This window comes from Nanorana parkeri, unplaced genomic scaffold (genome assembly GCF_000935625.1).
Source record: "Nanorana parkeri isolate BGI_ZX_2015 unplaced genomic scaffold, ASM93562v1 scaffold314, whole genome shotgun sequence".
In the NCBI taxonomy this organism is placed as follows: domain Eukaryota; kingdom Metazoa; phylum Chordata; class Amphibia; order Anura; family Dicroglossidae; genus Nanorana; species Nanorana parkeri.
In genome coordinates this window covers 93,775-110,064 of record NW_017306582.1, presented here as the reverse complement: position 1 = coordinate 110,064, position 16,290 = coordinate 93,775, and the positions used below count along the sequence as shown (strand labels likewise).

The following is a 16,290-nucleotide window of genomic DNA, read 5'->3' as shown; positions in this document are numbered from 1 at the left end:
GTTAATATGGTGCTTGGGTGGAACAGTATTCTGGGCATGCCAATTAGGGTCCAACCTGCTCGTCTGGACTGTGCTTAGGCTCCGTTGCGCCCGGCCACTTGAAGGGGGGTGGGGGGGAGGGTCTGCGTAATAAAAGGGATTGAAGGTCAGTTGGGAGTGGCCATGTCAGGTAGGGTGTACGGGACCTCAAGATTTCTAATGGCGGCTCTGGGTACAGTAACTGTTCTGGCACCCTTGGACAATAAGTGTGTTACTGGCAGGATCACCATGTTAATATAAAGGAAGCAAAGCCTAAAAAATAATACTATGCAGCCAGCAGATCTAAGGACCGGTGAACTGCAATATATGAAATCGTTCTTTTTGGGTTTAGATACACTTTAAAGTGGGATTCATCTCTTAGAACTCAAGGTCATAGTAGGGGTGTTGCCTCTGCCAACCATTGAGAGGTTGCCCGGTGTATCACCTCCCATTATACAGCTTTCCTGGGCATTTTTTTGTCTCCTGTTTCCCCTTTAAATTCCACAAAAGACATTTTCCCTGTGCCCTTCCCATTGATGCTTCCCGGCTCTGCCGCCTTCCCACTGTTGCTGGCGGGCTGCCAATTGTTTGGTGGATTATGAAAGTTTGATCATATCAGAGCCCGGAGCGTTGTCTGCACAGCCTGCGTCAGGCCCGATCGCTCTTTGAAATCGTACAAGAGGAATCCCCGACGCGCAGCTTCGCCGAGGACCCGTGTGACTGTCGCATGTAGCTTTTTGAAGTTTATTACCTGAAAAACAAAAGGGAAAATTGCAGCCGATGGTAGAGTAGCAGCTTGATTAATATTTTGGATGAATCAGAACATTTGGAGGGTGTTATTCAGCTCCATCCATAGAGCGGGATGGCAATGTGGGTAGGAGTAGGCAGAGGTGATTGTTTTGTCCTCCGCTGCCATTAAAACTGGCCATACACTGGTCGAATTTCCACCAGTTGGCCCCCCCTCTGTTCAACAACAGTTGACTTTTGTCTGAGAATTCCTCTGCTCCTCGGCTACATCTAGTGGCCATAATGTGGTGTTTTCCTAATATATTTCAGATGGAAAGAAAATATGCTAATGACATTCGTTTTTGCCTCCATTTGCACAGAACCAACATACATGCAGTTTTGCAAGGTCAATGGCTCTGTGGTTTGCTTAAGAATACTGTACACCCCTATGTGTATGGCAGCCTTAAAGGAGTGGTAGTCCCAACATTTACTCCTGTTATCACATCAGCATTGTAATAGGAATACATACCAGAGTTGCTTTTGATAATGCAATCAAAGCTTTTGCTGCCTTCCGTCTTCCCATCACGTTCATCAATTTCCTGGATTCCCAGTGTGCTTTGCATCTCTTTACCAGCTGCTTGATGTGATGCAATCTCCATTTCTCAAGAAGGCTTCCAGCTGGCAATGGTAATGTTACATTGTTCAAACGTTGAGTTGTAGTTCAGAAGGCTGGCTCTGTGAGAGTGGTGACACAGAAAGTGCATATTCACAGGGCTTAGTGGAATTCTGTTGGTGTATTGAGGAAGTACATCTGTGGGAGGGGTCCAGCAGGCACCACCCACTATAGGAAACTACAAGAGGGGGGTGGGGGGTGGAGGCAAGGCCAGTCACCCTGCACCCTTAGAGCAGTAGTGTCATTGAGTCTTCTTTAAAAAAAATGTTTGTTGTTGATGATACACAGTTCTTTAGAAAACGAAATATTATTCACTCAGGGATTACATCTTCTTCAACTCTCCAGCATGTAGTCTGTGGGTAGACTGATCCTTTTTATATGACTCACGTTCTCAGTTTTGGGCAGATATCGATCCTTTTAAGGTCACATCAGGTCCACCTGACCCTGGGGTTTTTTTTGGTTTGCATTGGCAGGTACAATCACCACTCATCTTCGTACAACAGTCAGTGACCTCAAAGGAGGAACCTTTTAGGGTCCCGCATCCAGACCCGAGCTACATCCTTCCTCCGCTGTATACTGAGCAGTCTGGCCACGCCCCCTTTTATAGACTCCCCATAGCAGTACATGTATACATGTAGTATTCAGCCTTTAGCTGCTAGACCCCAGATTATGGTCCAAGTAACTCCACTGGAACTCACATTATAAACAGCTGAAGGTTAATCCCATGTGTCGGCATCCGCTCAAAGTTTTGGGTGGACTTTTTAAGAGAGTTAAACATGGCAGCTCCAGTCCTGCATAAAGTTGGAGGACCCAGTTAAAAGAAATCTTGCACTGTTATTAGGTATTTCATTTAAAGGAGAACTATGGGGTTAAGGCTTTTCCCCATAGTTCTCCTTAGGGCAACGGGTGGACATAAACTAGCGTCCTCCCGTCACCCTAGGCTCAGTATACCGCGAGCTGTTGTATACTGAGATGCTGCAGCTGAAGCGGATCCCGACAATTGTGCCGGGATCCGCCCATCTGCGTGACTGACAGCTGGCTCTGCTATCTAGAGGCAGAGCCAGCTGTACCTGCCCCCTCCCACGTCCGTTCCGCCAGTCAGCGTTTGGCGGATCGGAGCGGGGAGGGGGGAATCCAGCCCCTCCCCTGTCACAGCAGAGAGCCGTGACAGGATCGAGAGGTGAGCGAACGCTGGTATGTGTTCGCTCACCTCCCGATCTACTGAGCCGACCTGTGACAGTCTCATTGTCACAGGTCGGCTAGAACTATGAGGTGAGTGAAAAGCACTCGCCTCATAGTTCTCCTTTTAAGGAGGAAGACTTTTTTTTCTCATGCCAGTTATTTCGGCGTTTGTGTTCCGTTTTATGTAAGGTCAGCCTCGGCTTTCATTGTTTATTTGCGGTTTACATAAGAAAAGCAGAACAAAAACAAAAATGAAGAAAGACGTAATTACTTCCAGGCTTTGCGAGGGACTTGATGGAAAAGCAGCAGCGGCATTTCACGTAAAGCAGCTCCGGGTACCCAGACTGGTTACAGGACTGATCGGGTATTGCCGGACAAGGGGGCCCAAACTGCTAATGATTTAACCATATCACGAACCTGCGATGGATCTTTTACCGCTGCTCCAGGGAACCAATAAAAATCAATCAGCCGAGTCAATGCTGTACAGGAAACGCCTCAACCATGCTGAGATTGGAAAGCCCGCAGAATTTACTTTGCTGTGCGTACTTGATGAGAAATCTTTGTCACCCGCTCTACTCTGCAGGAGGGAGGTGACCGTGCGGACAGAGGGCGGGGCTTGAACCAGTGAACACTCCATTTAAATTCCTTGGACTCAGAATGGAGGCTAGTTGTTAAAGGAGAATATCGGCAGCTATAGGGATTTACTTAGCAGGGCTGCGAGGTGTGCAAGACGAACGCCAGAGTGAAATTTTACACTTGGTTTGCCATTTGAGTTCCTTTTTAAAGGCCAAGTTCACCCTGAAACATGGTCCCATTGGGATTCCCCCTCTCCCATCCTCTCCCACCCCCTACGCCTACCTGAATTGAGGGGGTTCTTCTGCCTGTAGGCTGCTCTATTTTGAATGGCATGACTCCACCCGCACAGCCGCACCATCCATTCATTTTTTAGGTTTGATGGAAGTCACATTGTTGCAGTAATGCGCATTCTAATTTGCCGTGTGCGTCAGCGCACATACTGTGTTTCATTGCCGTTCATATTAATTGACACTGCACCATCAAATGAATGGGCTGCCTTAATGACGTGCACTTAGAAGCACGACATAATGCGCATGAACCTATTGCAATGCAGCGTTTCTGCACCCAATCTCTGTACCTTGTACTTGCATATTATATAAGCTGGTTCTTTAGAGCAGAATTCCGTGAGCCCCCCCATGTGTTTGATCATCATTGGCTCTGCGGCCTGGGTGCAAGTCCACAAATCCCTTTTGTTGCCAGGAAATGATAGTCTAAATTTCGTTTAGGTAAATGTGAAAGTGCTCGTCTTTCTGGTAATTGTATCAATTTGTGTTTTCAAAAACTATTTCTTGTATATAAATGATCTATTTTATTATGAATAAATAAATACACATATTTGCCCATTACGCAGGCAGTGCCTGCTTCTTGCTTAGCAGTGCTGTACAGTGCTGCAGCTTTGTTCTTCCTTCCTTTCTTTCAGTGCAGTTGTACTGTTTGGGCCTGATTGATGGAAAACACTGCACTCTGTCGGGCTGTGATTTTATCTCGGCAGTGAAATTCAGAAAGGGACCTGACGGAATGTGTGAAATGCTATAAATTCTGGTATAAAGGAAATGTAAAAATTTAACGGTCTCATCAGAATGACTTTACAAGATAATTTCAGCTGTTATTATCCCTGTCGGCTGCACAAAGAAAATGTAATTGGGGTTCTGTACCTCACAGTTGCCACTACCGTGACTTGCAGCATTCTGGCTGCTGCCTACATCCTGCCATGGCATGGAAGACGTTCCTGTGAACCACCACTAGAGGGAGCACTTTGTGGATGGGTGAGGTGCTCTGCATTCTGCTGAATGAGCAGCCTGTCTCTTAAAGCTACCACCAGTTGGAGGTGAGCAGCACTACAAAATGCAAAGAAAAGTCAGGAGGCTGCAGGTTGTGGTAGGGGTACCATGTCCTATTTTGTTTTTTTTTCTCTGCAGCTTGCCAGGGGCGTTGACAACTGACGGAACGTTACTGAACGTGTAGATATTTCTTATATTGTAACCGCATTCTGTACAAATTCTACATTTGTCCTTGTCCCAGCAGCCAATATGATGTATAAGATTTGCTGCTTCCAGCAATACTGCCTGCAGGCTCCTGACTCTGAGAACATCCTGCTCTGAACGCTGTGCTGCCCGGGGATAGGCTGTTCTATCAGCTCGGTGCCGAGCAGGTCTCCCATCTCTAAACAACGTCCTCCAGTGGTGGGCGGCTGGTTATGATGCTGGAAACAGATTTTTCTTCAGCAAAGTTAACCCGTCATATTGGTATTTTTCTCAGGCATCGGGGCAAGAACAAATGTAATGTTTAGTGAAACTGCATTTCTCTTTTAAGGTATATTTTACTGCATTAAAGGGTCAGTGCACCCGGATCTGATATTTTATCTATTGGATAGATGGTGGAGTTAAATTACCAGTGGGGCTAATAAACTGTTGTTCATCTGACATTTCTATGGTGAACTTGACAGGCGCCAAATCGTCAACGTAGTGCTCCTCTGTTGAAGATGATTTGTGAAAAGTGCCTCAAAACCTGTAAAATTGCAATTTGTTGCAGGAATGTTGCAGTTTCTGCACCCTAGAAATATGTGTTGCAATGTAGCGCAGATATTAGCTTGGTCTGACTAGGCACGGATCTGCACATGGGGCTGAGTCCCTCTAAGGCCTGGTTCACACCTGGGCATTTTGTAGCACGTTCGAACGCTCTACAAAACGCTCAAACACCGAAATCCCATTATTTCCTATGGGTATGGTTCACACCTGGGCGTATTACAGGCCGTATGAACGCGCTACAAAACGCCCTACGCCCAAAGAAATACAGGAGCTTCTTTGGGGCGTTTTTGTCGCGCGTTTCCATTGGGATACAGCCAGGTAGTCCTCGGAAACAAATCGCGGTAAAAACGCGCGTCACGAAACGCACTTATTCGATACGCCTAGGTGTGAACCCAGCCTTACTCCCTCTGCCTAGCTCAGCAGTTGGGAGGAGGCCAACAGGTTCCCTTTGATAAATGTCTGGAAGGACACTGATTAGAGAGAGGGGGCAGCTCTGTGCTGCTCTGCTGCCTGCACTTCTCTCTCCTCCTTAGATCACTTTCTGGTGTGCTCAGCTGAACAGAGGAGAAGAAGCTTGCTTGTTGTATCGTTCCCTGCACAATGACAGCAAGCCAGGTGTACGCACACCTAGCTTACTGTCACTGTGCAGGGAATGATACAGCAAGCTTCTTCTCCTCTCTTCAGCACATCAGAAAGTGATCTAAGGAGGAGGGAGAAGTGCAGGCAGCAGTATGCATCTAATAAAAGGAAGGGCGTTTGTTTATCAGGGGCACTGTGTGCACAGGGATATACATTGTGCTGTGTCCTGCACTGTGCCATGTATAGTTCATCAGGTCAGTGTCTTCTGTCACTCAAGGACTCTATTGGGGAGTTCCAAGGTCTGCACCCATATTGAGGGGCTCTGACCATCCCTGCTGAATTTTTGAATGTATTTTATATTATGGAGAATATATCAGGAGAGACTGGAACACCAAAAGGTGAATGGGAACACCCAAAACTCCCAGGTGGACAGGACCCGAGTTGAGAATTAAAGCGGAGAGAGCTCGCCATTGCAATATTCAAAAGGGTAGCATGGGATCACCAAAAGGTGAGTGGGAACACCCAAAACTCCCAGGTGGACAGGAACTGAGCCGAGAATTAAGGTACCCACACACCTTGCAATAATCGCGGGAAATTCCGCGATCGTACGATTATCGAAAGGTGTATGGAAGGCGTGCGACCGTTTCTACTGTATACTCACCACTTTTGTCTTTCGAGCATGTTCGAAAACCAGCCGACAATCGTACAATTTTCGGCTGGTTTGGAGCATGATTGTGAGATAACTGCCGCACGAGCCGGTGTGCGCAAGCGCACACTGCCCGTTCAGCATTGCAGTCATTGGAAGCCCGCCCCTCAGTGGGGCAGGCTTGTGATTATCGCAAGTACGATCTACCTTTCCAAGATGGGCAGTTCGTACATTTTTTTAATTACCTTACAACCATCGCAAGACATAAGTCTTGCGATGGTTGTAAGGTGTGTGGCCAGCTTTATAGCAGAGAGAGCTCGCCATTGCAGTATCCAAAAGGCTAACTTCGGAACACCCAAAACTTCCAGGTGGAAAGGAAATGAGCCGAAAATTAGAGCGGAGAGAGCTCGCCATTGCAATATCCAAACGACTAACTTGGGTTCCACATGTAACTAAAACTCCTCTTTTGAATCGCTCAAAATGTGTACCCCCTGAAAAGAGACTAGAGTTTCCCTTAAAGCAGAACGCAGCTCTTTATTCCACCATTAACTCCTGGCTCAGTATTCTTCAGCCAATGAAGAGTTACATGGACATCTCCTCTGGAGGCGCATTCTGTTTGGTACAACGCAATTGAAATATTCATGTAACAAGCTCCGAGCCTCCACATTGCCAAAGCGGTTTTAATTTTTAATCTGCGGTAAATGCAGCCTTGTTCGCAGACGGGATACATCCCTGAAAATGTCTAATTTTACCACCATTTTATTCTATAGGGTCTTGGCATTCAGAAAATATATAATGTTGGGGGGTTTTACGTCATTTTCAGGCCTAAAATGTGGAATATAACATGGGTGCAAAAATGGAAAAAAGGGTCTCAGTCATGAAGGGGTTAAGGTCTCGCACACCACCAGCTCTCACCGCAATCGGCGGTGACCATATATCACACACACACACACACACACACACACACACACACACACCCCCCTATGTCGGCACCGGATTTCTGCGAAACCGGCTCATTAATCATTTTTTAAAGGGCAGCTCTGTGCACATGTCTTCTATAAATACCACATGTTGCTTGGCTGTGATGTGTTTTGCGAAGAGAAAAATAAATAGATCCGCGAGCGTCTTAATGATTTTATGTGACCAGATTGCCTGTGCACGGGTTATTACACACGGCGGGTTTTGTTGATGTCGTTTATCTCGCAGCTCCGAGTTACCAGCGTAGGTTATCAACGTCCTCGTGTCATATGGCATTGAAGTCCCAGCTGTGTTCTTTACTGAGGGGTGGAAGAAGGCTTCTTAAAGTGAACCTCTGAGGATTGCAGTGTGGGAGCCATTTTATTTTTTTAAAGCTCTGGGATTATTATGGTGATCCTGGTGCCAGTCACTAGTGAGTCAGGAAGCAAGCATGGAGCGCCTTGCACGCTTGTTCTATGCCGGTGATTTACCAGTTGGTAGAGTTAGTGTCGGCTTTCCACAGCTTTCATATTTCTGTCCAGACAAGTTCCCTTCAAAACTGAAGTTTAATCTGGTTTTCTATTGCCTTCCCTGGTTCCTCCACCCCCTTCCCCTCCCCACAATCAACCTGCTAATAAAGTAAAATACATAAAACCTTTCTGCTTTCATTGAATAGCTTATTTTAGACCCAATGGTGTCACTGGATCTGTTTTCTATGCAATGCAGATCATGGCCAGTGGGAGGTGCTGTACATAGATTCCTGAAAACATCACAGCATCCCACCTCAGTGCTCCTCGCAAGAGCTCAAAGCCCTGTGGCAAGCAGTGGGCTGGCTCTTGGGAGGAGTTATGTAAATATCAAAATGCCTTGATGGGTGGGTGTCACTCTGGAGGAGTGGGTGTTCCTTGGTAGGCTGTATTTGCTTGCAGACCACCCTAGGTAACGCCTACATGTGATTGGAAGAAGTAAAAAACTAATGAATGAAAGGGGCGGGCCAGGGACAGCCAGGCTAGATGATACCGGCCAGGAAATGAGGCAGGCTCTAACTTGCCGCAGCTTCTAATGCACATTGCGAGAAGCTCACAGTGTGCAGTGATATCAGAGGAAGCCATTCCAGTCCAGGAGAGGAGCCGGTACAACTGTGCAAGACTGAAGGGGAGGCCGGAGTTTGGCTTTAAAGAATGTCTAATGATAGTGTTTCAGCTGTTCTAAGGTCACAAACCCCACACTGCAGTTTAGCTCGATCTGAACATTATTAAATTTACTGCAGGCGGATTTGTCAGTCCTTACGCAGGGCTTCTGGGTAGGACTGCAGTCTCTTGTCACATGATTGGGTACAGAGCAACCTTCTTTTCAGGCTTCATTGTGTGTGTGGGGAAGCTGCTGTAGGCTCGGAGATAGAGGGTTGTGCTGAAACAGGGAATATGTTGGTCTGTGACATTTTGCAGACCCGGCCATTTGGGTAATCCTGTGCTTTGCCAATGCGGGTTTACTTTAGTGCCAGCCCCTGGAACAGTTCCCACTCTCCTTCTCTTGGATCTCTTTCTGATCCCTTTCCAACGCTGGCAGCAAAGACAAAAATATCTGGTACTTCTTAACCCCCCGCACAGCAAGGGTTAAGTGCTTGTTTTGTCTAGGGGGCTCAAACAAAGAATAAATACTCACCCGATCCTCGGTCCCCTGGCATTTGGCACTAACTTCTCTCCCCCCGCGGCTCCAGCTGGGGAATGTCCCCCCTCATCCTCACATCTAAGGCAAGTCAATAGACCTTCATAAGACATAATTAAGTCCGTGGTCCTTAGACTGCCCCAACCTGGGGAAGAAGAGGCTGCAGAGACCAGTCTATCAGCCCAGAGAGAATAAGGATCAGGCGAGTGTATATGCTTTATTTGAGCCCCCTAGACAAAAAAAAGCATCATCCCTTGCAGAGCCGGGATAGCCCCACTGTAAGAGTAAGAGTTGTTGTTTGTTTTTGTTTTTTTTGTATGCCCGGAGTTCTTTAAATTTTGACCTGAAAATTTAGACGGAGGTAGAGTGACACCGAACGCTTTATTTTCTGCCTACAGAACTACAAGTCGGTGAAGGACGTCCTGGTGTCTTTCGGGAGACGTGTGTCATGCTATCCACTCTATAGGAACTTTCGTCTGGTGACAAAGTCCGTCCAGGATCTCATCTCGCTGCTCAGATTGGGTACAACTTTATTTTTGTTTTTACAAGTTTACTTAAACAGTTAAAGTAGACCCCCCCTCCCCCCAACACAAAATACCCTGGTGCATGCAGCTCTGGATGCTGATGTCAAAACCTCCTCAAGTCCTATGTTGATTCAGAGTCCGAACAGGCAAATCAATCGATAGCCGACGAATCGACGATTGAAAACGTTGCCAACGTTTTCAATCGTCGATTTTAATCGACTAAATCGATTAACTGTTGCAGCTCTAATGTATTGTGCTATTGTAAAGCCAGTTCCTTGTTTCCCTAAAGCACTGGTGCCTTTATCCGGAGATCTCACGAAATGTTGGCAAAATCTTGTCGTTTAGGAATGGGTTCTCCCTGGAAGGCACTGGTGATGTAGACTTCTCAAGGGCCGCCTCTGAGGCCAGGGCTACGTCACCAGTGCCTTCCAGGGAGAACCCATTCCTAAACTGCAAGATCTCATCAGATTTCGTGAGATTTCACAAAATGTTCGTCAGATCTCGGGGGGGGGGAAGGGCCACAAAGTCTTTTCTGCCCAAAAACTTTTAGCATCATATTTATTTTGTGGTCGCTGCCTACGGCGCATGCACAGAGCAGAATACACTTCTAGCTCGTTCCCAGCATTCACAGGAGTTACATCATCAGTGGCCGACCAATGGCTAAAGAGGAGGGATGACGCATCTAAAAAAAAGCAGCAGAGAACGTGGGGGATGGCAATGGAGCTGCAACAGCAAGCCTGGAACCTCCTACACGAGAGCAGGGCTCACTAGTAGATAAAGCTGGCCATATACAGGTCGAATTTCGGCCATTTTCTGCTGAATCTAACAAAATTCAATCTGTGGGGTGGCTTTGATGGCACCGTCCAGTTTGATGAAAATCGATTTTTTTGATTTAACTTTTGTATAAGGAGCTGGGCACCAATTTATCAGGCAAACAATGACTACAGCCAATCGGCTGCAGTCACCATTGGGCTCATCTGTCAGCTTTGGCCACCGGCTGTCAGAATATAGTAGCCAACAGTGCAGATTCTTCCATCCATGCCCTTTTGAATGGATGAGAGACTCAACTGTTTTCTGTGCTGATCAAGAAAAAATGGTAAGGTGTATGGGCAGCTTAAGTCAGCCATCATGCACACTTGCCTATTATAGCCAGTGGCGTCACAAGGGGGTGCGGGAAGTGTGGCCCGCACCCTGGTTACACCATTGGAGAGGTGATGCCAAAATGACTGACAGTCATTTTGATGGCACCCCCTCTGAAAAGTCAGGTACCCAGGCATGGACCGAGAGCCCTACAGTGTCAGAAGAGAGGAGGGGACCCGGCGGCATACCTCATCCCACCAGGTGAACGTCCCCTCCTCTCTCTGCCGGCAGGTATCAATAAGATGGCCGTGCATGCGCAATGATGTCACGGCAGGGTGTCACCCGGTATCCTCTCCGGGCGACACCTGGCCTCAGGACGCCCCTGGCAATAGGTTACAGTCCATGTACCCATTGCACTCCTGACCGCACGTCCAATAAAGTATCCTGGGTGCTCAGTAGTCGACGGATGGCCACCGTCAAAGTAATGCAGAAAAGAAATAGACACCGGCACTCCAATAGTAAATCGATTACGTCTATTTATTGACGTACATCAAAAGCAAAATAACACACTTAGTGCGACGTTTCGGGGACACACAGGAACCCCTTCATCAGGCAAAATAAGGAACCCCTTCATCAGGCAAAAAAAGCCTGGGGTTCCTTATTTTGCCTGATGAAGGGGTTCCTGTGTGTCCCCGAAACGTCGCACTAAGTGTGTTATTTTGCTTTTGATGTACGTCAATAAATAGACGTAATCGATTTACTATTGGAGTGCCGGTGTCTATTTCTTTTCTGCCCCTGGCAATAGCCCCCCCTTTCCCCTTTCAACCAGCTAGCATTACGTTTTCTATTAACTGGATAAACCTCACCACACTGCACCAGAAGTGAATCCTCAGCAGGCACCAATGATGCTGGTCCTGGATGAAGAGGTTGGGCATGGTGGCAGTAAGAGCTAAAGCCATGCTGGCCATGCTTATTGAAATCCAATTGTACAATCTGCTAGTTTTAGGCTGAATTATGCAGAACCAATTGGGGTCAGGTAAGATCAGATGCTATTGCAGAAATTGGATGAAATTGGAAAAATTGTCAGATTCAAGCAGATTGAATGTTCCAGGTATTGTATGGCACTAATGATCCGTGAGATTGCCCCAATCACATTCTTTATCTGCGGGGTAATTTTACAATCATTGTCATATTATATCTTTTTTGTCACGGTAGCTGTGTCATTGTATAAAAATATAACAATGTGCGTGTGGTGGGTGATAACAATTCAAACTGTTTTGTCCCAATTCATCAAACGTAGTTTGTGGGGTATATTGGTCCAGCAATAAAACGGAATCCATTTCTGTAAATCTTGCCGCTAGACGTCCTCGGATCGGAAAGCATCTCTTGGAATAATCCGCTAGGAAGCAGACCATCCGCCAGCGTTTGCCAGCCATCAATGGCGCAGTCTCCGTGTCTCGGCCTGTTGTGCAGATGGCCCCCGGCTTGGAGCAAGTTCCTGGGTGGGGAGCCCGATTGACCACAACAAGCCCCGTGAATTTGCGAGCGTCGATCTGTTCGTGCCGCTGTGGGGAGGCTGTGGGCTTCGCGCTCGGCTGAAAAATGTGTGTTTTTATTTAATGCAATCTGGAGAGCATTTTAGCCCAGAGTGTCGTCTGCCAAGAGAAGGGGGTGCGAAAATATTAGAACGCGAAGGAACGCCAAAAAGACATTCGAGTTTAGATAATATCTGTTATTTTTATCTCCCGCTAGTAGCGGCGCCAGGAAATCGCAGCCGTGAGGAGCACTAGAGCCATTTAAAGGAATACTCCGCTCTTAACCCCGCTTCTTGTAATGCACTCAGTCGTATGTTCTGTCCCAGGCAATGCTCATTCTATGTTGTTAGACATATTGAAGTTCAACAATAAAGAGAACCAGTCACATGAAAAATCATGAAAGTGAAGTTATGCTGAATAATAGTCCGTTCTTGCATGATACCATTTGTGACTGGTTTTATTTAAGGCTGCCCCCTGATAGCAGCAAATATTGTCCTAAGAGTCGTGTATTGTTGCTTGAATCTTGGTGAGATTTGTGTATTTCTTCCAGATCTGTTTAAAAACTTGGAGCTTCCTGTAATTAATACCGGCGACTGCTGCTCTCTCTCCTTGTGCAGGGTGACTGGTCTTGTCTCCATCCCCCGCCTGTAATAAAGACCGATCACTGCTGCTAATCTTTTTATTAAAAGACTCAAGCAACGTTTATATAAAAAAATAACAAAACATAACCATAATATTAACTGTACTTCTCTCTCCTTGTGCAGAGTGACTGGTCTTGTCTCTGCCCCTTCGTGTAATAAAGACCGGTCACTGCTGCTCTCTTTCCTTGTGCAGGATGATTGGTCTTCTCTCTGCCCCCGGCTGTAATAAAGACCGCTCACTGCTGCTCTCTCTCCTTGTGCAGGGTGACTGATCTTGTCTCTGCCCCCTCCTGTAATAAAGACTGGTCATTGCTGCTCTCTCTCTCTCTCCTTGTGCAGAGTGACTGGTCTTGTCTCTGCCCCCGGCTGTAATAAAGACCGGTCACTGCTGCTATCTCTTTGTGCAGAGTGACTGGTCTTGTGTCCGCCCCCTCCTGCAGTTTTCTACAGGCAGCCTGTAGCAGGTGGGGCATGGTCCATACAATTTTTTTGGCTATCCCATGTTTAGCAAAATCAATTAGACCCACAAGGTCAATGAAAACTCTTGAAAGGTCTGACAGATGGCTGGGTGACTTATTGTAACTTATTCTGTTTCTACCAAACTTCCAGGCAAGGCCGCGGTCCTCAAGTGCTTGTTGGACATCCACTCAATCTTTCAAGAAAACGACCCCGCGTACATTCTCAACGACCTGTATATTACAGACTACTGTATCTGGATTCAAAAAGTCAAGTAAGTCGTGTTATCAGAATGATCACTTACCATTTAGTGTAATAGCTCTAACCATGGTGTTTGATGCACAGGAAAGGGAGAGGTTTACATTCGCTGACTCTCCTCAGGAAAGATGTGTGGCAGTATATATTTATTACAGGTATTTATATAGCGCTGACAATTGACATAGTTGCACATTCACATAAGTCGCTGCCTTCAAGGAGCTTACAATCTAAGGTCCCTATTGTACACGCACACAGGGCCAATCTTAGACGGCACCCAATTAACCTTCCAACATGTCTTTGGAGTGTGGGAGAAAACGGGAGTACCCGGAGGAAAACCACACAAGCACAGGGAGAACATGCAAACTCCTTGCAGGGTCCTGACTGGGATATGAATCTGGGACCCCAGTGCTGCCAGGCAGATGTGCTAACCACAACGCCCCTGTGCTGCCCAGTAACTATAGATTTTATTTGGAGTGCACTCCTAGTCCTGGAACAACGATGTCACACTATCCATCAGGAACCAATCGGAGTGCTAAACGATCATGTGATCACTGTGCCGTTCAGACATGGTGATCACATGATGTTTGTTTAAATGTAAACTAGGGATGCACAGATACTTTTCGAGTACCAGTGCAGATATTTGGCATTTTCATGAGAACTACCAGGGTTGCAGCAGTTGCAGCTGGGACCTAGCTCTGGCACTCCACCACTGTCCTGAAATCATTAGTCTATATTGTTCTAGAAAAACTGTCACATGACAATAAACAAAAATGTATCAGTACTTGTACTTGAAAAATTGTATCTGTGCATCCCTTTATTTATATTGATAAATATATAATCGTACATTAAAACAGAGATGTAGAAATCCCAGGAGCTCCGTGTGCTCCTTACAAATGACAGCGGCCTCCTAATTTTTGAATTTTTCTCTACTCTAGTCTTGGAGCTCAAAAGTATCGGTACATGTACTTGTACCGAGTACTGTACTTGGTATCTGTGCAACCCTAATGTAAACCAGCTGGCTGCAGCTGTCACTGTGTCTGGCATAAAGACATGCATGGTGACAGTGGAACATGACAGGCTGCATTTGTCAATGTGTTGTAACAGTTTAAAAAAAATGCATTTTTAGAAAACATTTGTCCATTTCTTGGCTAAAAAAAACAAATCTTGAGCCCGGTATTTATTATGACTGTGTACCATAGAACGGCCTTATATGTCCCCAGACAATGTAATAGTATTTGGGGAGACAAATCAGTCATTGAGGTATTGTCAAGTTAACCAATGCATAGGGATGCTGCTGACTTTGGAATGGGCCCCCAGGTTTTAGCGACCCCTGGTCGTGAAAGGGTTACCTAGGGTTTGTTCACAATTATAACCCAGATGAGGAATTTCTATTTGCTCCCTTTTTGGTCTGTGAAATATACCATTGAAAGCATTTTGTTATATCTGTTTGATAGGTGCATTTTTTACTTCCCAATGCATGTAAGTGTCTTATAGGGGAGCTTCTCATGTTGCTTGGTTAATAACCAAAATCCAGGCACAAAACTTTCATTTAAATATTATTACCTTGTAAGCGTGGTTGTGACATAATCCCCGTGCTCCACATAGCCTGTGTAGTGAGCGGAGCTGTGGGAGGGGTCCAACAGGCCCCACCCACTACAAACTGCCTGTAGAAAACTACAGGAGGGGGCGGAGACGAGACCGGCCACCCTGCACAAGGAGAGAGAGCAGCAGTAAATGATCTGCATTACAGGAGTGGGCAGAGATAAGTCCAGCCATCCTGCACAAGAAGAGAGAACAGCAGTGACTGGTCTTTATCACAGGAGGGGGTGGAGACAAGACCAGTCACCCTGCACAAGAAGAGAGAGCAGCAGTGACCAGTCTTTATTACAGCAGAGACAAGACCAGTCACCCCGTACAAGGAGAGAGAGCAGCAGTAAATGATCTGTATTATAGGAGGGGGCAGAGAGAAGTCTAGCCATCCTGCACAAGAAGAGAGAGCAGAAGTGACTGGTCTTTAAGCAGTGCATGTTTAGCACTGACCATAAAGGGTTACAGCACAGAGGTGCACTGCCTATACCTCTTTTTAGCACAGCTCCGTACAATCCAGATATTGTAACCTTGTCTTCCTCCTTCCCATACCTCTGCGAAGGGCTCGCACGGGTTAACGCTCTGATACTATCTGGCATCTTGGCACAAGCCATCTGCGCAGCACAGCGCGCGAAGTGGTGGATAGACTGGGGAGTTCATGGCACATAGCTGACATCCCCCGGAGAGACGCATGGCAGATTGCACAAACTTTCTTGGCTGTCACTGTGACAAGAGCGAGCCGGGCTCATTGTGTGAGGGGGAACGCAGGAGAGATGCGATATAAAATGTTTCCAGCCGAACAAGCTGCCAGTAACAGAAATATAACTTCAGCGTCTCTCGCCAGGACATGGATAGTGGGCTCTGCCTGCCAGATAGCACAGGGCAGAGGGAGCCGGAGGATCGGGAACACCGCGACAGCAGGAAGGCTACTGAACCTCAGCCAGCCACATCGCTGAATAGATATGAGAGTTGGGGGAGTGTAGAGAGTTTTTCTACATTAGGACACCATCCCCATTCGGGAACGGTTTAATGGAAGTACTTGGAGGATGCAGAACATTTTTAATGCATGTTTGATTTTATGAGGCCGTATTTCAACTTTAAAGTGATATTAAAGTCAAATGCAGATTAAATCACTTTTAATGGACGCTGCTACTTGA

At 46.5% G+C, this 16,290-nt stretch overlaps 1 protein-coding gene across 1 annotated transcript in view; it reads left to right on the top strand.

The window, feature by feature from the left end:
* SHQ1 (SHQ1, H/ACA ribonucleoprotein assembly factor) overlaps positions 1 to 16,290 on the top strand; it is an 88,001-nt gene that overhangs the window by 47,381 nt on the left and 24,330 nt on the right. The window contains exons 11-12 of the mRNA XM_018557968.1: positions 9,451 to 9,574; positions 13,442 to 13,562. Coding sequence (XP_018413470.1) covers positions 9,451 to 9,574; positions 13,442 to 13,562 — 245 coding nt within the window. The remainder of the gene's footprint in view (positions 1 to 9,450; positions 9,575 to 13,441; positions 13,563 to 16,290) is intronic.